General features: G+C 37.6%; 1 protein-coding gene across 1 annotated transcript; it reads left to right on the forward strand.

Annotated features, from left to right (window-relative positions):
• The first annotated feature begins 3932 nt into the window (after positions 1-3932).
• LOC113427479 (vomeronasal type-2 receptor 26-like) lies at positions 3933-23858 on the forward strand. The gene is made up of 5 exons (XM_087948656.1): positions 3933-4087; positions 4883-5213; positions 8096-8323; positions 22202-22328; positions 22907-23858. Exons 1-5 carry the CDS (start codon positions 3933-3935, stop codon positions 23809-23811), a joined length of 1746 nt encoding a protein of 581 aa, XP_087804782.1. The 3' UTR covers positions 23812-23858.

Raw genomic sequence — 23858 nt, forward strand, 5'->3', positions numbered from 1 at the left:
AAGGGAAGGCTGAAGGCAGGCAATAAATCATCCATTATATTAAAATTCATCAATGGTCTCTTAAGAAGGGAGTGAATAGTAGTCTCCTCTTTGGGAACATCCTGGTTCTACTTGTTCATGGTCTGTGATGGAGCTGGAACAGAGTGTGTGCATCTGTCACAGTGGTCCTTGATCTCTCAGTGACCTCTGATACTATCAACCATAGTATCCTTCTAAATTGGTAGTGGGGCTTTGGAATTGAGATCAGCATTTGTGGTGGTTCTTGTCTTTTCTTTATGCTCATGTCCAGTTAATGTTGGTGTGGGGGAGATAATTCATTACCTAAGTCCTTGTTATGTGTGATACTACAGGATTTGTCACTGTCATCTCTATTGTTTAACAATCACATGAATCACTGGATTTAATCCAGCACATTGGGATTTTGTATCATCAACCATCAATATTACACACAAGTTTAAACTCCTATTGGCCAAGTAAGGCTGTTGAGGTCCTGTTTAAATGTCTTGAAGTTGAGTGGGTCTGTTTGGGAAGGACTAATGATGAAATGATTTGATTTGATTTATTTGATTTGTCAAGATAATAGGTATAAGTATATACATAGTTATGAATACATGAAATGGGTACATATAAGAAAAATAAAAGAAACAATAGGACAGGGACAGTAGGCACGTTGGTGCGCTTATGCATGCCCCCTACAGACCTCTTAGGAAAGGGGTGAGGTCAATAGTAGACAGTCTAAGGGTAAAGTTTTTGGGGTTTGGGGAAGAAACCACAGAGTCAGGTAGAGTATTCCAGACATTGACCACTCTGTCGCTGAAGTCGTATTTCCTGCAATCAAGTTTGGTGCGGTTAACCTTGAGTTTGTATCTATTGTGTGCTCTTGTGTTGTTATGGTTGAAGCTGAAGTATTCATTGACAGGTAAGTCATTGCAATGTATGATTTTATATACCATACTTAGATCAGACCGAAGACGGCGTAATTCAAGGTTTTCTAGGTCTAGAATTTCAAGTCTGGTGGCATAGGGTATTCTACAACGAGCAGAGAAGTGGAGAACTCTTCTTGTGAAATATTTCTGGACTTTCTCAACAGTGCTAATATCAGATATATAATGTGGGTTCCAGACTGATGAGCTATATTTGAGTATTGGTCTAACAAATGTTTTGTATGCTCTAGTTAGTAGTGTGATATTACCAGAGAGAAAGCTATGTAGGATTAGGTTAACAACTCTTAATGCCTTTTTGGCTATGTAGTTACAGTGGGCTCTAGCACTTAGATCATTAGAGATGAGTATTCCAAGGTCCTTTACAGAGCTTGGATCATCAACAAGATCTTGACTATTCAGCTTGAATTTTATTTTCTGATTTTTTTTGCCAATATGTAAGACAGAGCATTTATTTGTTGAGATTTGAAGTTGCCATTTGTTTGACCATTCTGATACATAGTCAAGATCTTTTTGAAGGGTAGCAGTATTGTCTGTGGTATTGAACAGCTTTACATCATCAGCGAAAAGAATGCAGTTGCTCTTAATATGATCACAGAGGTCATTTATGTAGAGTATGAAGAGAGTTGGTCTAAGAACACTGCCTTGGGGGACACCACTATTGACAGGTACAGAATTTGATAGGACACTCCCAATTTTGACAATTTGTTGTCTGTTTGACAGGAATGCTTCTATCCAGTTATGCAGTTGTCCAGAGATACCATAAGATTTTAGTTTTAGGAGTAGTTTGTCGTGTACCACTGAATCAAAGGCTTTACAGAAGTCTATGTAGATTGCATTTATTGTTTTGCCCTGATCGAGTTGTGTAGTCCATATGTTTTTGCAGTGTAAGAGTTGCAGATTACAGGATAGTTTTTTCCTGAAACCAAATTGTTTATTGGAGAGTAGGTTGTTTGTCTCTAAGTGGAGGATAATGGATTGGTTAATAATTGATTCCATGACTTTACAGGTGATGCAGCATAAGGAGATTGGTCTGTAATTTTCAACTAGACGGGGGTCTCCCTTTTTGAAGATGGGCATGACTGTGGCTTATGACCATAGTTTTGGCAAGGAGCTGGTCCTGAAAGATTTTTCAAAGATTATGCTTAGAGGTTCGGCTATTGCAGTGGATAGCTTTTTAAAGAAGTAAGCACTTATTCCGTCTGGTCCAATAGATAGAGATGGTTTTAGATTGTGTAGTGCTTTTTCAACATTGTCTTCAGTAAAATCGATATGTATTAGATCATTGTAGTTGTCTGTGGTTTGGCTAGGAAATACTGGGCATGATCTATTGCTGTTTACAAATACTGAGCCGAAGAATGTGTTAAAGATGTTGGCTTTAATGGTGTCGTCATTGCAGTCTTTACCATTAGGTCCTATCAGGGGTGGGATGGACCTTGAGTCTTTTAGTTTGTTGTTTACAAAATTGTAAAAAGCACGGGTGGAATTGGTGCATAGAAGATTTTCCTCTTGTTTAATGTGATAATTGGTGCATTCAATCTTTATCTGGTGGCATAAATTTTTGTATCAGCTTTTGAAATTGGCAACGTGACCAGATTTGTTTTTCCACCAGAGTGATCTCTTTTTGGATTGAAGTTTCCTTATTGTTATGGGTAATCTGGTTTTTTTGCGGGGGGGAGTTGTTGTTGGTACATATAGTTTGATGACTCTTTTAACTTCAAGTATAAATATGTCGTAATGGTCTTCAACAGTATTGCATCCAGCGAATAGAGATTGCCAATCAAGGGATGAGAGATCATTGTCTATAAGTGACTCATGATTGTGTATATTGAAACTCCACCCTGGGTCTGAGGACTTTCCATTCATACTGTTGGATGAAGATATGCAAACAAGGGGTCATTTTGGATTCACAACTCCCGCTCAAAGAGTAGGTGGACCTGTGGCCAAAGGAGAGGGAGAAGTTTTACTTTGCTCCATAGGGTGTTCCAGTTTCACTCCTTTTTTTAAACAGTAGGCCCTTCAGGTTACCACTTATGTTCTTAAGATTACAAGGTTATCCTGTAAACTGCCCTAAAATATTTAGTTAGTCTACTATGGACATAAAATAACACCAGCAATTGCTACTTCTCAATGAGGTCACCCTCAAGACAAAAATATTTTTAAAATGAAGGTGAAAATTATAGGTTTAGCCTGGCTTTAGGATCAAGCACAGACTCATTACTATTTTCTGTCTCACTTTTCCTCTCAAAAATATCTCCTTCAACATTTGATGACAATTATCTCTTTTCAGCCATGTCATTCCATTCATGTGTTGAATTGCTTATACTGTGTTCAGAATTGAGAAGGATATAGCAATAGCATTTAGACTTATATACCACTTTATAGTGCTTTACAGCCCTCTCTAAGAGGTTTACAGAGTCAGCATATTGCCCCAAAAAATCTGGGTCCCCATTTTACCCACCTCAGAAGGATGGAAGGCTGAATCAACCTTGAGCCTGGTGGGATTCGATCTGCCAAATTGCAGTAGGAGTTGCTTGCAGTACTGCACTCTAACCACTGCGCCACCAAGGCTCATATCCTTAGTTCCACAGAGAAATGGAAATTTAAAGGCTGCACTTTGCTTTCCCCTTCCTTTATAATTATCAAAAAGATTATTATTAACATTGCTGCTTCTCAAAACCATTATGAACAATTTATGTTTACTTGGAAAAATGAGCAACAATTCCTGACGGACAGTTTAAATCCTTCATATGTTTTGAAAAACTTGTTCTGAGACTTCATGAGCAGGTACGAACATTATAAGAGTGACATCGCAGAATGTTTTTTTTATTTTAAAGTTTCAAATAAAATGGAAGTTATATGAGGAACAGAGAATATTTTTTACAATCTTTACTATATTTGACAGGGAATAATAGAACCTTTGTCAGCTGGGTCATGATGATATTGATTCTTCTTCTATTACTACCACATATATCTAGTAATGTCCAACCAATGACATGTAGAATTCAAGATCCCATCCCAATTCCTCACAAATATTTTCAAGCAGGTGACTTCATCGTTGGTGGTATTACATCTTTTGTCTTCAAAAGTAGAAATGTAGAAAACTTTGAGGAAGTTCCCAAGCATTTTGATATTGGTGAACCTCAGTAAGATATTATTGTTTTCTTTACCCATCGCATTGCGTCAATCTAGACAAAAATATTTTATAAATTTATCCTATGAGTCATAATTTATTCCAATATTGCACATATAAATTTTAAAATATAAATATAAAACTAAAGTAATATTTTTCAATTTATATGTTTTATTGTGCTTTCTAAAGAAAACCAATAGTGAGATTCTGTGTTCCTTATAGCAGGGAGAAAAATAAAAATAATCATTTAGTCCTTTGTTATTCTGAGATTCTATACAATATTGGGAATTACAGTGTCAGCTTCTAAAACTGCTTCTCAAGCAAAGGAAAATGCATTTAACCATATGAATAATACTATTAAGTCAAAAATGCTTTACCTCAATAATAAAACACCAATAAACAGAGACATCTCTGTGTTGTTATGCTGAAACTTTTTGGAGTAGGAAAAAAGAAATACATGTCCTCATGATGTTTTAATGAATAAAGGTCTTATTCTATTTTTGTAATTTTATTTAAAAAGTTGGTTTTACTAATATATGAAGCTCTTATAATTAAAATAATGAAGGCATTAATGCTAGGTTTTGGTACTATTCTTAAGATAGAAAAACCTTAAGTCTTGTTTAAGACTAAACTTTGACATATTTTAGGATTTTCAAATTGCTTATTAAATTAATAAAAAGACACAACTTTCATATAATTAACAAGCACTTTTAAGAAATGCTAGCAATGACTTCACTGAAATTTGACCAGTTACTAATAAATCAATTAACATAATTCTTATGGAGCTCAATTTCACTGCCATTTTCAGATACAAAATTTCATTTGATGCAGAATCTAATTCCCATTGCAGAGTTCTGATCAAGTATTATCAGCATATTTTGACCATGTTATTTGCTGTGAAGAAGATCAATGAAGACCTCCAGCTCTTACCTAACATCACCTTGGGCTTTAGAATATATGATACTTATGGTGGAGAGAACACATATCATGCCACAATGGAACTTCTCTCCAATCAGAACCTATTCATTCCCAACTACAAATGTGGCCTTCTGAACGACCTTGTATCAGTTGTTGGGACTCTTGATCCTGCAATTTCTTTTGATATGGCAGATATTTTAAGCATTTATAAGGTCCCACAGGTAAGACTTTCATTATATGAATATATTTAAGAAATTGTATTTATTGAAGCAGAAAGCAATGTGGATTCATTTTCCAAATTTGATGTTAGGTAAGTTTCAAAAATGAACCATTAATAAATATCCTATTGAGCAGAAGCTTTGAATTTCTGTGGTCCTCCCAAGTTAAGTTAAGAGAATGAAGTTAAGAAAGAGAATGAAGTTAATTAAGTTAAGTAGAAAGAGGATGAAAAATCATAATCATACAACTCTGCAGTTGGAATACAAAACAATCATATCTCACAAATATTTCATGCACATAAATAGTGTGAGAGCATATTCTGAGACATTTTAGAATACTATACTTGCAGAAGATACATATGGTTTTTGTCAATCATTTTCCTGTTGTTGTTTTTTCTACAGTTTCTATACGGCCCCCCTCCAAGCATGCATGGTAAAACTGAAATTCCCTTTTATTACCACATGGTTCCAGATGAAGAATTCCATTTCAGGGGGATTCTTCAGCTACTTCTGCATTTTAAGTGGACCTGGGTTGGGATACTTGTGAAAGGATATGGTGGAGCAAAATTCGAACAACTGATTTTTTCATGGTTATCTCTTCATGGTATATGTATTGCCTTCTTAGAGCAACTCCGAACAATTTATATCAATAATGTGGATGATGGACTGAAATGGCTTGTGGAGACATTTCATCGTTTTACTAACAGCAAAGCTAATGTTGTAATAATCAATGATAAATATGTTTTACATTTGAGATGGTTGTTATATCTACCTGAAATGGAAACGGTTTCTATAGAGCCAAAAAGCAAGGTGTGGATCATTGCTTCCCAAATGATTCTTGCATCATTCTTTTATCAGAAGAGCTGGGACATACAAGTTCTCCATGGTGCACTGTCCTTTGCAGCTTATTCAAATGAAATTGAAGGATTCCAGCATTTTCTTCAGACAAGAAACCATTTCTCATTCTTTCCCCAAGATGGTTTCCTTAAAGATGTATGGGAGCATGCATTTGGCTGTGAATTTCTAGACCAATCTGCAAATGTGAAAACTGAGGGTATCTGCACTGGGAAGGAGAAACTGGAGAGCCTTCCTGGTTCTTTTTTTGAAATGAAGATGACCAGTCCCAGTTACTGTATATATAATGCAGTGTATGCTGCAGCACATGCTTTACATGCCATACAGGTGACTCAACAACCATATAAGAGAAAGCTGAGTAGCAGGAAACCTAGTCTTCAGGATGTACAGCCATGTCAGGTAATCTTCTCAGTAGCAAATATGTTGGAAGTGAGATGTGAATTGCAAATCAGAAGGGTCAGCAAATTGCAAATAGAAAGTAAGGAATTTCTTGTGTATTTTCTCTTTATTCCTTTTTCTTATGGGATCACTAATCTTGAAGGTACTCTCTTCCTGCTTTGGTCTTGCAAACTAACTTGTTCTCTAACTCCTTTCTGCTAGGCTGTGGCTACCTGAAGTTTAGCTTTTGCCTACGCTGCCCCTCCCTGTGATGGGCAAAGTTAGCAAAGAAAGCCTCACTGGTAGTTATGGATAAACATTTACAATGTCCTTAGTACAAGTTAAATAGAAGAGATTACTAGATATTATTATGTAGGAAAAGTCCCAAGACTTCCTTTTGATTTTCTTATAGAGGCCAAGTATCCAGTGCTGCTCAGTCACCTGTGACATATCTATCCACTCCACTCCACTCTTTTTCTTTGGTTGCTAATAATAGCCTGAAACTCCATCTTCCTCCCCACTAAATTAGACATAATTATAGACATCCCAGAAATGGGGAGCTACCACCTCTACAAAAACTCTCAGCCTCTGGTTTGAAAGGCAACTGCTTGTGATCCAAATGACCAGCATAAAGTCACCCTTCTAACCTGGAAATTTGGTTTGCATTTTCAAGAGACCTCTGTTTAGCTCATTTACCAAGACAACACATTAATCCAGGAAACATGAATTGCAAATGAACTTCTACTTTATTAATTCCATTTATTTCCCATTGGGGCACTGAAGAGTGAAAAATAGCCTGAGGTCTTAGTCTCCACTATTTTACATGCCACAATAATACCCCCATTCAAATCATATGCCATAACTATGTTAATCAATCCAGTCACCATTTGCTGTTGGTAATAAATGTTTCTATGTCCCCAATGAGACAGAAACCTCAGATCAGATGATTGTGGAATGAACTTGAAACTGTTGTCCTTATACTATTCCAGTATATTTGTACTTCTGTGAGGGAACTTCAATGCTACATTGGACTACAGTAACCACACCCTCTATACACAACACAGATGTCTCCTTCCCAATACTGAAGTTGAAAAAATCCACCTCACCTATTGTTCAAAAGATCAGCAATCATGCTTTGAAGGCTTTTTCTGGCTGAAATAGTCATTTGGCTAAACCTACATATATTAAAGGGTGTCCTTGCAAGTGACCATTCATCTGAATTCAACTGTATTTCTGGCTCCAGAATAACAGCTATGACTATAAAATAGCCTCTAGGATCCTATTCTCTTATGCCAAGTCTCTAGAATTTATGCTTAGGACAGCAATGACTTCCCAATCGAGCTCTAGTTTAATGTTCCATTCCAAATAAACACACCAAGGAACATTACCAATCAGTTTGCTCTGACATCTGCTGTGTCTCCTGATTCACTCTGGGAGAATTATAACTTTCTTACTCAAGAGTTCCACCAGCATGTAACTATAATAACAGTGCATACTTGAGGCAGTAACAGTACAACTACCAGTTTTGATTTGACAGGCCCTTTCGTAATCTGTAAACTGTTTTGAGCTGTCATGTAATCCTATATATTAACTATGATAATTCTTTCTGCTTTTTTCTTTCCACAAAAATATTGAATTATTTCTCAATTCAGCTCCACTTCTTTTTGAAAAGAATTGCATTTAACAATAACATTGGAAATAAAATTTCTTTCCATGAGAATGGAGAATTTGTTACTGGACTGGATATCGAGAACTGGGTCACGTTCCCCAATCAATCAATTCATCGAGTGAAAGTTGGGAAGCTGGATCCTTGGGCTGCTGAAGACCAAATGTTCACCATTCATGAGGAAGACATCACTTGGCCCAGCACTTTCCATCAAGTATGGTTTTGAAAATAGATGGTTTTGTTTGAATGACTAGATCAGGAGTGTCAAACTCACATCATCACAGCAGTGTCACATGACATATTGGGACTTTTTGCTGCTTCACTAAACCAGCATGTGACACATCCGGCCTGTGGGCTGGGAGTTTGACACCCCTGGACTATACGTAATTCTCACTTACAAACCATGATTGGCAACTTTATTATGAAAAGAGGCAGTCATAACGTGAAACATCTCTTGACTGCACTGACTTGCAGCATCAGATCCAGCTGCCATCATTAGCAAATCACTCTTGGGCCTTAACCAGGATGTTCCATGACTACAACATGAGACTTCCTGCTAGATTTCCTATTGACTTTGCTTGTCAGAAGCCAACTTGAAGTCACAAGAGTTGACCACATGACAGTGCAGACATTGTAACAGCCACAAACTGTGAAAATAGTAATAGCCATAAATCTATTTTTTCAGCATTGCAACTTTAAACAGGGACTGAAGAAGTGGTCAGTAAGTGAGAATTATCTGAATCTAAATGATACCTCTGTATCTTTTAACATAGAAAGGGGAAAAAGACATTATTTCATTTGAAATGGATCTGTATAGAACTGGGAAAAAGTATAAGTGGTATAAGCACAGGTATGTGATACCTTGCTCAATAGTAGTAACTGTGAAATGGTTCTTGGAGTCTTAGTGGACAACCATTTAAATATGAGCCAGCAGTTTGCTGCAGCTGCCAAAAAGCCCACACAGTTCTAGGCTGCATAAACAGAGGGATAGAATCAAGATCACATGAAGTATTAATACTACCTTGCTAAAGCCACACTTGGAATGCTGCATTTAGTTTTGGTTGCCACAACTTAAAAAAAGATGTTGAGACTCTAGAAAGAGTGCAGAGAACAGCAACAAAGATGATTAGGGGACTGAAGGCTAAAACATATGAAGAACGGTTGCAGGAACTGGGTATGTCTAGTCTAATGAAAAGAAGAACTAGGGGAGACATTATAGCATTGTTCCAATATCTCAGGGGCTGCCACAAAGAAGAGGGAGTCTAGCTATTCTCCAAAGCACCTGAGGGCAGGACAAGAAGCAATGGGTGGAAACTAATCAAGGAGAGAAGCAACTTAAAACTAGGTAGAATCTTCCTGACAGTTAGAAAAATTAATCAGTGAAACAACTTGCCTCCAGAAGTTGTGAATGCTCAACATTTGAAGTTTTAAAAAAGATGTTGGATAACATTTGTCTGAATGTAGAGTTTCCTGCCTAGGCAGGGGGTTGGACTAGAAGACCTCCAAGGTCCCTTCCAAATCTGTTATTCTATTCTATTCAATATAAGAATTATACATTTCTTAAAATCAGTAGTATCTAATCCATTATACAAATTATTATTAAGTTTCCATGCATATGTTGCAGTAAAATTGAAAAGTCATTGGAGATTTAAAGTATTTATTCATATATTATTCTAATATATTCATTATTCATACATTATTTCCCCAAAATAAAAGTAAATACATCCTCTTTGAGTTCTATGGAGGGGGGGTGGAGCTGGCATCTCAGCGGTACAGCGTGCAATCTTGAAGCTCCAAGATCGCCGCTTATATCTCCATTGCAGGACGGTCCCACCGGACCTAAACTGTCCTGTAGAGATGGTGACTGAGGAGGGCACGTCCTGTCAATCCCAGGGACATCGCAAAGTCCCTGGTTGATCCAGGAAAAGCCCTTTTGCCAGTGGCAGAGAGGCAGCCATTCAAGCTGCTGAAGTTGGGACAGCTCTGGAATGGAAGAGATTGAAGGAAAGTGTGTCAGTTTGGTGAGATGAACTTTTACTTATTATTGCTTGAAGAGAACATCCTGAAAGATTTAAAGTGAAATTAAAAGTGAAGAGGAAAGAGTTTAGGTGGCAAAATTAAACTAGTTAAAGTGAAAGTTTTTTTTCTTTTTCCCTTTTTATTGGAACTTTGAATTTGGTAAAGTTACTGAACTTCAAACTGGACTGGTTTCTTTTAAATTTTCATCTTTGTTTTTATTTTTATTTTTTAAATAATTTTTTAAAAGTCTGTTTTGATTAAGACTCTTCTTTTGGATTTGAGTTGCATTTTTTTTTCAAAAAAAAAAAAGGAAGGATTCCATTTTCTCTTTGTTTCTGGTATTGGATACAAGAGGGAGGAATGAAAGTGAAGGGGGGGAAAGTAGCACTGCCATTTAGAGGCTTGGACATACTGTTTCTTTCTTTCTCAGCTTGTTTATGTACTTGCTATACTCAAGGACTTTGAGCTTTGCAATGGAAAAGATAGTGGGATGAGCATGGTAGGTTGTTTATACAGGTGCTCATCTGTGAAACTAAATAATCAGAGCTTTGAGCTGAAATTGAAAGAAAGAAGATTGAAGTGACCTTGAAAATACGGGAACCAGAAACACTGAGTTTGATTTATTAAAGAGCCTTGGATACTTAGTGGCAGCAGCTGGCTTAACTCTAGATTATTTTCCATCTCCTTTTCTACCCCTCCCCCCATTTGGATTTTTATGTTTGGATTTTAACCTTCTATTCCAGAAACTAGAATGTAATTTTTTTAACTTTTTTTTAATCCTCTTCCTTTTCTCTTTTTTATTAAGAGAAATAATTGGATTAAGGTACATAAGTGCCTGAAGATTTTTCTCCCCCCTCCTTTTTTTTGGAGTGGCAGCTGCCTGCCTGTACTCCTTTTTTTTCCTTTTTTCCTTTTTCTCTCTTCCTCTCTACAGGTAAGCACAAGATGAGCAGAAAGACAATAGCACCAGCTTCCTCAATACCAATAGCCTCTTCACCATCTGGAAGACAACAGTCAATACAGACAATTTTACAACAGAAGAAAGAGAAGTGACATTACAGATGATTATGCAAGGAATCTAGAAGATTGAAAAGAGAATAGAGAATATTGAGCAAAGAGCTGAGAATATTGAGCAAAGAACTGAAAAGACAGATGAGAAAGTAGAGAATATTCAACAGATGGTGATGAAATATGAGGACAGAATTAAGAAAATTGAAGGAGAAGATATACAAAGGGATAAGAAAATTGGAGATATTGACACTCGATTGAGTGATATTGACAAGCGCAGATGCAAACCATTAGGATGGAAAATTGACAGATCAGAATTCTACCTAAGATTTCAAAATGTAGAAGAAGGAAAAGGTGAAAATCTTGCTGAAATAATGACAGAAATACTGGCAAATACTAGAAGCATTAGAGATAACCAAAGAGAAGATGATGGATGGGATGGATGATGGATGGGATGGATGAAGTGTTTCGTGTATATACAAGATACGCAATGAGAAACAGACTACCAAGAGAAGTTCATATTAGATTCACTAAAAAGATTATTAAGACACAGATACTACAGGTGGCAAGACAGAAAACCTTAAAGTACAAAGATAAAGAAATTGTGGTGCTGAAACAGGTACCAAGAAGAGTAAGAAAGATGGGAATATTTATTTTTGACTTAAAAGTTACTTAAAAGAGGAGTAAATTACAGATGGCTGATGCCAGAAGGCCTCTTGTTCACCTGGCAGGAACAAAGACACAGAATTGACATATTTGAAAAAGCTGAGCTATTCTACTTAGAATATTTTAGAGGAAAAGAGGAAGAAGCTAGAAAGGAAGAGTCACTAATTGAATTCCAAGAGGAGTGTATAGCAGTAATTGAAAAAGAGAAAGAAGAAGGTGCAGTAGGTGGTGTACCCAGAGAGCAACGAGAATTAAGACCTACTAGACCAATAAAACCCCCTCACAAAGCCTAACATAGATGAAAGAAAATTAATTACAATTAACATAAATGGACTTAATTTGGCTATTAAAAGAAGGAAAGTATTTCATAAACTAGAGAAATTGAAATTTGATATAATTTGCTTACAAGAAGTACATATTAAAAAACAACATGAATATATACTTAAACAAAAAAAAATTAGGGAAATTATTTACATCACTGTAAAAAAGAGGTGTGGTTTTATATATTAAAGATACAATTTTGGCAGAATTAATTTATACAGATGACGATGGAAGGATTTTGATGGTGGAAATAATGGACAATAATGTTAAAACACTTTTAATTGCAATTTATGCTCTGAATGATAAACAAGAAGAATTTTACAGGAAATTACATATGAAAATAATTGAATTGGACTATGTTAATATTTGTATGATGGGAGATCCTAATGGAATAGTTAATGATCGGTTGGATTACAAAACACAGAAATCAACAAAGAAAGCTAGAAAGGTATTACCAAAACCCTTCTTTCAAGTAACAGAATAATTCAACTTAAAAGATGCTTGGAGAGAGAGAAACATGGAGAGTAATCAATACATCTTTTACTCAAACAGACATGCTTCATGGTCTAGAATAGACATGATATGGATGTCAGCAGAACTACTGGCTAACATACGAGAGATCGAAATAGAAACAAGCACTTGGGCAGATCATAACTCAGTGACAGTTACTTGGAGAAGATACAAGAGCAGATCCAGATGGACCTTAAATAATACAATATTAAAAGAAAAAGACTTTAAACAGAAAATAGAGAAAGAACTTGCTTTCTTCTTTAAATAAAATAGAAAAGAGGATACATCTCTACAGAACCTCTGGTCATGATGAAAGCCTACACAAGAGGCTTGATAATAGACTATACAAGGAAAAGAAATATAAAACAGAAAAAGACTTTCAAAATATTAGAGGATGATTATAAAAAACTGGAAAAAGACTTACAGAACTTCCTGCAAAAAAATACATTAAAAATAAAATGGATATAATTAAACATAAAATGGGACTAATGGAAAAAGAGGAACTAGCACAAAAAATTAAAAATGCTAAACAGAATTATTTTGAAGATGCAAATAAACCAGGCAGATGGCTAGCCTATAAATTGAGAAAGGAGAGAGAATCAAGAAGGATTAGCCAACTAATAAATGAAGAAGGACATACATCTTATGGAAATGAGGAGAAGAAAAAATTATACAAGATTACTATGGGAAATTGTATTTTCAAGAGAATATTCAAGAAGAAAAAGTCAAACAATATTTACAGAAAGCGATACCTAAATGTCAGATACCTAAAGATATTGAAACAATGCTAGAAGGGAATATAACAATGATGGAATTAACAGAAGCTTTAAAAAAACAGAATGTTGGAAAAGCACCAGGTCCAGATGGCTTACCAGTGGAATTTTACAAGACTTTTCAGGAAATATTGAATCTTCACCTGTTAGAAGTTATGAACAAAGTTATACTAAAGAAAAGAATACCCAAAACATGGACAGAAGCATACATTACACTTAAACTGAAGGAAGATACAGACCTGCAGCAAGTTAAAAATTACAGACCAATATCCCTATTAAATTCAGTCTATAAAATCTTTGCTTCAATCTTGGCAGAAAGACTAAAAAGATACTTAGATAATTTTATCTATATTGATCTAAATGGATTCCTGCCAAAGAGACAAATCAAAGACAATGTGAGAATTATTTTGGATACTCTGGAATACTACGAGGCACATCCTGAGAAGCAAATGGCTTTGATGTTTTTAAACACACAAAAAACATTTGACAATGTGAGTTGGAGATTTATGTTATTGCAATTGGAACAAATGGGCTTTGGTAAAAAATTCATTCAAGCCATTGAAATGATATATTATGAACAAACTGCAAAAGTTATGGTAAATGGAGAACTAACAGAATCTATAGATATAAGAAAAGGGACAAGGCAAGGTTGTCTACTGTTGCCCCTGCTGTTTGTGTTAACATTGGAAGTGTTGAATAGGAATATTAAAGAAGATAAAGAAATAAATGGAATGAAAATCCAAAAGGAAGAGTATAAATTGCAAGCTTTTTGCAGATGATCTGGTATTTATATTAGAAGATCCATTGGAAACAGCACCTAAATTAATAGAAAAAATAGAAGAATATGGAAAAGTAGCAGGTTTGAAAATCAACAAAGATAAAGATACTAACAAAGAATATGCTAGTAAGATGAAAGAAAGAGTTGGAAGAAGTTTTAGAAATACAGATCACAAATAAGGTTAAGTATTTAGGGATATACATTACATCAAGATGTAGTACACTGAAGGAGTATAATTATTTTAAACTCAAACAGTAGATTGCGACAGATTTGACAAAATGGGGAAACTTACCATTATCATTGATTGGGAGAATATCTACAATTAAGATGAATGTATTGCCTAGAATTTTATATTTATTCCAAACAATTCCAATCCAACTAGGGAAGGAGTTTTTTTGAAGATTTAAATAGAATTGTATTGAAATATATTTGGCAGGGCAAAAAAGCAAGAATAAAATTAAACTTTTTGGGAACTTGCCTTTGACATGCCAGATCTGTTTCTAAATAAATCAATTGGAGAGAAATGTCTCGGAGTGATTGATATCATGGATACTTTCTAGATGCCTTACATTTATTTCCCAAGTGAAACTTTTATTTTAGAAGGGGCTTGGCTGATACCCCAGAGTTCTTTTTCCTGAAATGGAGAATTATCAACAATCAGCCAAAGTTGGAGATATGCAGGGGGGAGAGTATGGGGGCCCTCCCTCTGGAACATTAATTGAATCTGCAAGCCTTTGTTTGGAGGAGTTGATGGATGCTTTCAGAATGACAGTAGAGGAAAGAGGTTTGGGAGCTATACTGAAGCATTTCAACTCAAGAAGTTGTTATAACCCAGAGGTAACCCAGCTGGTTCTCGAGCCCCAGGCAGATTGCTATTCTGTCTGATTGGAGGAAGGAGACTATACAGATGCCAGTTGGAGGAAGCCAGAAAGACGCATCAACTGACAGAGGTATGTTGCAGCCTCTGAGGCAATCCCCTCATTTTCCAGAGGGAATTTTGCCCCCTGCAGAGAGTATCCCTCCAGGGTGGTGATTTTATGCAGGCCAGGGGTGGATTCAATGCCCATGGCAGCCAGCAGTAACCCAGCCCTGGTCTGAAGGGGGGTTGCCCAGACAGCAGACAGCAGCCTTCCACCCGACCAGGGAACCAGGCCACAACCATCTTCCTCCTAGCCACCACAAATGCAGCCCCAACTGGCAGCGAGGCCACGGGGACCCCTATTCCAGAGAGGCATCACCCAGCCAGGATACAGGGGGACTACTCAGCCACCTCCGCAACCATGACCCAGGCCAGGCCAAATACCCTTTAAGGCCGTATTTGATGACTGCCATGAACATTTCAATTACTTCCTCACTCAAATCCGATCCCATATAGAACAATTTGGAGATCAATATGCCACAGAGCGCAATTTGGTTACGGCCATAACAAATGGGATGAATGAAGGGGATGCTTCAGACTGGGTGGCCCAACTACCCAACGAACAAGCCCCAGAATTACGTGATGTAAGTGGATTTATTCAATTATTAAGACTCAGATTTGAAAATCCAGACAGGGTAGCAGAGAATGAAGAGAAGTTAATGGAAATGAGGCAAGGCAAGCAACCCTTGTCAGAATTTATTTGGGACTTTAGAAGGGTCGCAAGCCACCTCATGAATTGGCCTGAAAGAATGACTTTACACTATTTTAAAAATGCCATTGATCCAGAAGTAAAGAAGACCTGTGAAATTAGGGGAATCCCAGAGACCTTACAGTCATGGTATGTTGCATCCCTCAGCTTAGATCACAGCATCAACCCACACAGGAAATCCCTTCCAGCCTAAGAGAATTGTGGCTAGGAGACTGCCGACTGCCAACCAGATCAGCTGAACCTACTCATACCCAACCTACCAGGGTGCTGAAATGTTACCGATGTGGCGAAGCCGGCCATAGAGCAGTAGACTATCTGGTTCCTGCTCCTGTACCACAAGCTCCGCAGTCAAAGTCTAATCCAGCTCTTAAAAGTTGGAAGAATCAAGGAAGACCTCTGGCCAGGGGCGGGTTCACCAAACACAGCTGGGAACCTGCTTATACCCAACCTACCAGCATGCTGAAATGTTACCGATCAGGCCAAGCCGGCCATAGAGCAGTAGACTATCTGGTCCCTGCTCCTGTACTACAAGCTTCACAGTTGAAGTCTAATCCAGCTGTTAAAAGTTGGAAGAATCAAGGAAGACCTCCGGCCAGGGGCGGGTTCACCAAACACAGCTGGGAAAGCCCCCTCTGCACAGATGGGAGCAATGGACCACCAGACCGCCACCACAACCCCGAGAACCCGACCTGCGAAGGTGACCCAATGGTGAGTGATCCCATCATATCTTTTACAGTCAAGGTCAAGTTAGTGGTACCAAACACGGGGGAGGCTGAGGAGTTAGAAGCTGTCATTGATACTGGGTGTTCTAGATGTCTTATCAGACTCCCCATTGTTGAACAATTGGGCATAAAGACTAACCCACTAAAACGCCCAATCAGATTTGAGCAAGTGGGTGGAACTTTAATTGAGGGGGGCAGCCATTCAGATGACTGAATTGATCAAGATGGAATTAGGGGCCCATTGAAAACTCATATACTTCATAGTGGCCCCCAAGATGTCAGAATCAATCATACTGGGACTTGCTTGGCTAGACAAATGGGCGCCAATGATCAAATGGGAGGATGGATTCAGAAAAATCCTCATTGGACCAGGCCCATTGCCCCTTCTTCCACCCACTACAAAGCCATCAGTCAGCTTGAACCCAGAGCCTGAGCCAGCATCCATGGCATCCCACCTTCTCCCAGATAACCCCCAGGTACCCGACCAATACAAAGACTTGGCTGAAGCATTCAGTGAAGAGGAGTGTAATGTCTTTTACCTCCCCATCGAGCCACTGATTGCACCATAGAATTAGAACCCAGGGTGAAATTACCAAAACCAAAGATGTATTCCATGACGCCTGCTGAAATGACTGAATTAAGGAAATACATCAACAGCAATTTGGAACAAGGTTTTATTGAGCCTGCCAAATCAAGACTAGCTGCCCCCGTGTTGTTCAAGGAGAAGAAAGATGGCGGGTTGATATTGTGTGTTGACTTTAGAGGTGTGAACGCGGTATGCGTCAAAAACTTGTACCCTCTCCCCCTTATGAAGGACTTATTGAACCACCTGTCGAAGGGCAAGATATTCACCAAGCTAGATCTCAGGAAAGCTTACTACCGGGTCCGCATCAAAGAAGGAGATGAGTGGAAAACTGCTTTTAACTGCTCTCTGGGTAGCTTCCAATTCAAAGTCATGCCTTTTGGACTTCAGGGAGCTCCTGAGTGTTTATGCAGCTCATCAATGAGGTGCTACATCCGCACCTTTACCGGGGGGTCCTCGTGTACCTGAAAGACATCCTTATCTTCAGCGAAACCATGGAAGAACATGTTCAATTGGTCTGACAAGTTCTAGAAAAACTTCTAGCCACCAAATTATATGTGAAACTCTGCACATGTGAATTCCACAAAGAGTTGTTGGACTACTTAGGCTACCAAATATCCAACCTGGGGATTGAAATGGACCCCGGAAAGGTGAAAGTGGTGCTGGACTGGCAACCCCCAGAACCCAAAAACAACTTCAAAGTTTCTTGGGGTTTACCAACTTCTACAGACAATTCATTCCATCCTTTGCTGAAATTGCCCTCCCATTGACAGAGCTATTAAAACCAGGCCCATCACCTACCAAACCGAATCCAAGTCAACCCCTGGCTTGGACTATGGGTTGCCAGAAAGTTTTCAAGGCCTTAAAACACCTCTTCGCAGCTGAGCCAATCCTCCAACTCTCCTCCAACTCTCTTTAAAAAATGTGGCAGCTGAATTTTAAAGCTGACAGGTGTCCCCCCTTGAAAACTCCTCCTCCTAAAAGAAAGGGGAAAAACCAGATACAGGGGTTAACACATTTTCCTTAACCCCCTCTTCACCTCCTCAATGAGGACCCTTCGGTTTGTGGGGAAAATCCTCATGGAATTGGTTAACCAATTGATCAGCATGAACATTCCAACTCTTTACCCAATTAGCATCCGAGAATGGGTATCATTTCCATAAGACCAAATATTGCAATCAGCCACAGTTTAATCTAGAATTGAGAATTTTTTGAATTTCATAATGTGTATGTACCATTAGCAGTTTAGGGGGAGCAGTTGGCAATGGTCTTATCATTGATGTAGTAACTGGTTTTAGTAAACTACAATGGAATACTGGATGAATTTTCCCCAATATTCAAGGAAGACTTAATTGGACAGTGACCGGATTGATTATCTTTGAAATTGGGAATGGACCCATGAATTTTGGACCCAGCTTCTTACTGGGCAGTTCTGTGTTTCATCGTGGCACAAACTAAGCAACTTTTTACATAGTCCTCGACATCAGGTTTCATTTTTGGCCACCAGAACTGTCTTCTCAGTAAATGTAGGGTTTTTAGGAATCCGAAGTGGCCTCCCAGCCGGGAGTCGTGGCTACGCTTTAGTACTAGTAGTCTTAGGGTTGTGGGTACATAAAGCTTAGTCCCTTTCCAAGCTAGTCCATCATTCATTGTCAACTCGGTTTGATGGTCCAGGAAACAAGGGTCGGTCAATAGGGCCATTTTCAATTCTGTAGTCAGCTTATCTTCCAGGTGTTTGGTGTTGTGGTTGGCTTGGTCTCAAGTGGTCACTTGGCCTACCGATTGAGCTTCTGAAATTAAGGCTTGTACTATTTCCTCTCGGTGACTGTCAAACTGAGGTTTTCTGGACAGAGCATCTGCCAGTTCGTTTTTCCCCTCTGGGGATATATTTAATGTTAAAGTTGAATCACTTGAAATATTGGGCCCAGCGGACGTGTTTGGGTGATAATCTCCTAGGAGTCTTTAGAGCAGTGATCCCCAACCTTTTACTCCATGCCCGATACCGGCATCAGCTGGCGCTGCGGCCGGTACCGGCATCAGCTGGGCACCGCCATCTTTTTGATGAAAAAGTGCTTCCGGTGACCTCACCGGAAGCACGCGTTTCATCAAAAAAGATGGCGCAGCTTCGGTGAGCTTTTCCAGGTAGAAATGGCTTTCTACCCGGAAAAGCTCACCGAAAGTGCTGGTGCCGCCATCTTTTTGATGAAAGCGTGCTTCCGGTGAGCTTTCTACCCGGAAAAGCTCACCGGAAGCACTTTTTCATAAAAAAAGATGGCGGCGCCCAGCAAGCCAGCGGCCCGGTAGGAGTTGTTCCGCGGACGGGACCGGTCCACGGACCGTGGTTGGGGACCCCTGCTTTAGAGCCTCAAGGTTCTTATGATCAGTCCATACCTCAAAGGCCTCTGGCACCCTTTCTAGAAAATGCCTCCAAGTCAACAAAGCCCATCGTATGACAAACGCTTCTTTCTCACAGACTGCCCACCTTCGCTCTGTGTCTGTCAGATTTTTGGACACATAAGCGCAAGGCATCAGTCAGCCTTGAGAGTCCTTTTGCAGCAAAACAGCTGCCACTGCTACATCACTTGCATCCGTTTGGACAATAAAAGGCTTGGCCCATATTATTTAAAAAATTCCACTATGGATATCTACCATTGAAGCTTTTTCTTATCCAATAATATATAGAAAGGAACAAACAGTTAGATATGGTGAGATATTGAATGAAAAGGGTGAACAAATCTATGCAAGCATTGGAAGAACAAGGTGTAAAAATGAATTGGTTTTCATATTTGCAAATACAATCTAGATTTGACCAAGATGTTAAAGCAGAAGGTATTTATGATAAGTTGACTGACTTAGATAAGATTTTGATGGGTACTGATGAAAAGGTAATAAAAAAACTTTATGGACACTTATTAGAATTTAAATTGGAGGAGGAACAAAGAAACAATGATTGCTTGGGGGAAAATTTGGATATGGAATTGATTTAGAAAAATGGCAAAAATTGTGGTTTCAAAATTATAAAATGACAATGTCAACTGCATATAAAGAAAATTTTATGAGATGTTTTACAGGTGGCATCTACCCCTGACTTGCAAGAATGTTTAAGAATAAATCAGATAAATGTTGGAAGTGTCATCAGATACCTGGTTCATATTACCATATGTGGTGGACATGTTCAGACGCGAAGAAACATTGGATTAAAATTCACACATGGTTGGAAAAAACGATAAAACAACATATAGACTTTAAACCAGAGATATTTTTATTGGGAATTATACTGGAAATATACAACAAAGAGTTGAAATATTTGATTGTAAATGTACTAACAGTGGCTAGGATTGTATTTGCTAAGAATTGGAAAAATGATAAAATACCTATGCAGGAGGAAGTTATCAAAAAAATTATGGACTGTGCTGAAATGAGTAAATTGACATTTGAAATTAGAGAAGAAGAAGATAAATTTTTTTATATAATATGGGATTTGTTTTATCAATGGTTGGACAAAAAGACATGGTAATGTAATAGACTAGATAATTTTGTGATAGAAATTTAATAGATTGATATAACACATAATATAGACATATATAACCATTGGTTGAAAGTATAATATAAATTTTAAGATAAAACCTGGAATATCTCGTATAAAATGATGGAATAAATAGTTTAGTCATGGATGATTAATAACTGATAAATATACAAACATATGTTATTTCAAGAATGTGAAAATTGATATAAATTGTGAGTAAATGACTACAAAAGAATAGCACAAAAGATTTGTAACCAACTGACACACTATATGTATATAAAATGGAAGATGGTTTTGTGTTTTTATGTTTTGTATGTGTATGTCTGTTTTTAAAAATAAAAATTCTTTAAAAAACAAAAACAAATTATTATTGAGTTTCCATGAATATGTTTCAGTAAAATTGAAAAGTCATTGGAGATTTAAAGTATTTATTCATACGTTATTCTAATATATTTATTATTCATATATTATTTCCCCAAATTAAAAGTAAATACATTCTCTTTGAGTTCTATGGTTTTATATATCAAGACATAGTAAAAATCATCTAGTCTAGACTTTGACTAAGCCATCACAACATCTTGATTCTTTTCTTTTTCAAATTGTAGATTTGCTAGTGTGCTTAGGATCATTGTCCTGTTTCATGACCCAATGTTGGCCAAGTTTTATCTGTTGGACAGATGGCCTCACAATTGACCCTAAAATTCTTTGATATACAGAAGAGTTTGTGGTTGATTCAATGACTTGCAAAGTGCCCAGGATCTGTAGCTGTGTTATGGTTGACTCACTACACAGCATCCTCAAAATCAGACAACAATAATGGGAGGGGGAGGGAAGGCATTGGAATGTGCAGGTGGTTTGTGGGAGGGGGAAACTCTGTAATGCAAGAGAAACAGTTCCATCCAAAGGTCATCAACTCAAAGAATGACCAAGGTAGAGAGATTATTCTGGAAACAACCCAGGTGCAACCGATTGGTGGATAAAAGCCAAGGAGAGATCCAGGAAGGGAAAGGGGAACTTATGTTTTCATTCATGAAATGTTAGAACTTCTATACCCACTTTTCAATAAAGTATATTCTTGGAGATTTAAAAAAATGTCTTAAGAGTTTCTTTTGCTAGCTAATTAGGACTGTTGACAGGCCACAAAACAAGCCCAAATAGTCACCCCTCCACTACCATACTTGACTGTTAGCATGTGATATTTGGACTGATATGCTGTATTTGGTTTTTTAACAAAAATAGCACTATGCCCTATGTCCAAACATCTCCACTATAAGAGATTACATGTCCAGAAAGATGACTTCAATTAAACTTAGTATCATACCATTAAATTCAGCACTGTGACACGCTTTCAGCCTAAAATATTTCCCAGTTTAAGAGGCAATTTATGCGATCAGTAAAATAAAACTAAGAATGAAGATTTTTTTGATGCTGCTGATGCTGATTGATGAAGATGATAAAGAAAAAGAAATAAAGATAGAATCAGCCCTCATTGTTTTCCAAACATTAAAGTACCTGACTGAATGCTAACATTTTGCTTTTTATTTCACTTATTGGATAGAATCTACCTATTTCAATGTGTGCTGAGAGCTGCCTCCCTGGATATTTCAAAAGAAAGCAGGAGGGAAAACCATTTTGCTGTTATGATTGTCATCCATGTCCCAAAGAGAAAATGTCAAGCCAGAAAGGTAAGAAGCTTCGTGAATCAAGTTCTGTTATGACTCTACAGGAAGCTGGGTTGTAGTTGTTGTACTTGAATTTTCACATCTCTTAGCATATTGTGCTCTCCCAAAAAGAAGGATTCATTTTCCAATTGGAAAACTTCAAACAAATAATTAAAAATTAAAAATTGGCTCTGGTTTAACAAAAAATAAATAAAGCAAGTAATATAATTGATTAAAATAACATTGAAAGTCCCAATTTCTTGTACATTGGGGTAAACTTCTCATTTTCATATCTTTGTATTACTCTCCCATAATATCTGTGCCAATGAATACATGGAAAAGTGTTGAAAACATAATGCAACTCTTAATCCAGAGAAATATTGAACAGTAAGTAATTACAAATACTAAACATAAAATCTTAAAATCCAAACATTAAAAAGTCAGATTAACAATGTAAGTGCCAATTTTGCTATTAAGAAAAGCAAATGAAAGACCTGTGACATAATAATATTCATGAAATAATCACAGAACTCAATAGAAATTCAAATATATACACAAATGCATGTATGTTTATATATGATATATGTATATTTTAATTCCAGACATGGATGACTGTTCCAAATGTCCAGATGATCAATATCCAAATAAGAACCAAGATTCATGTCTTTCCAAGAGAATTTCATTCTTATCCTTTAAAGAGCCAATGGGAATATGTCTAGTGATTCTGGCAATGTTCTTTTTTCTCTGCACAGTTGTGGTTATGGCAACATTTTTAAAATATCATCATACTCCCATTGTCAAGGCTAATAACCGAAATCTCAGCTATGTTCTTCTCACCTCCCTCCTCCTCTGCTTCCTTTGCTCACTGCAGTTCCTTGTTGCACCAGGCGATATAATATGTCTCCTCCGACAAATTAGCTTTGGCATCATCTTCTCAGTGGCTGTGTCTTCTGTGCTGGCAAAAACTATCATTGTGGTTCTGGCTTTCATGGCCACCAAGCCAGGATCCAGAATGAGGAACTGGGTGGGAAGAGGACTGGCTGCCTCCATTGTTCTTTCTGGCTCCCTGATTCAAACAGGCATCTGTGCAGTGTGGCTGTTCACATTTTCCCCTTTTCCTGACATTGACACTCATTCAGAAATTGAGGAGATCATACTTCAATGCAATGAAGGCTCATCTACCATGTTCTATTGTGTCTTGGGCTACATGGGCTTTCTGGCATCTGCCAGTTTCACAGTAGCATTTTTCTCAAGGAATCTCCCCAGCAGTTTTAATGAGGCCAAATGCCTCACATTTAGTATGCTGATCTTCTGCAGTGTGTGGATCTCTTTTGTTCCATCCTACCTGAGCACAAAAGGCAAATATATGGTGGCTGTGGAGGTTTTCTCCATTTTGACCTCCAGTGCAGGTTTGCTTGTCTGCATCTATTTTCCCAAATGTTACATAATTATCTGTAGATCAGAGCTAAACAATAGGGAGCAACTCATTAAAAGAAAAGGTTCATAAAATACGAACCAAACTTCCCTGTAATGATTTCTCTATTTTAGAAGCAT

The sequence above is a fragment of the Notechis scutatus genome, unplaced genomic scaffold, assembly GCF_049901735.1.
Source record: "Notechis scutatus isolate UNSWTSFEM ecotype Mainland unplaced genomic scaffold, rNotScu1.2 NSCUCTG33, whole genome shotgun sequence".
In the NCBI taxonomy this organism is placed as follows: Eukaryota; Metazoa; Chordata; class Lepidosauria; order Squamata; family Elapidae; genus Notechis; species Notechis scutatus.

Coding starts and splice junctions, on each gene's coding strand:
- LOC113427479 (XM_087948656.1), top strand. CDS start 3,933: ATGACATGTAGAATTCAAGATCCCATCCCAATTCCTCACAAATATTTT. Junction 4,088..4,882: donor TTTGATATTGGTGAACCTCA/GTAAGATATTAT, acceptor TGCCATTTTCAG/ATACAAAATTTCATTTGATG. Junction 8,324..22,201: donor GGCCCAGCACTTTCCATCAA/GTATGGTTTTGA, acceptor CTTATTGGATAG/AATCTACCTATTTCAATGTG.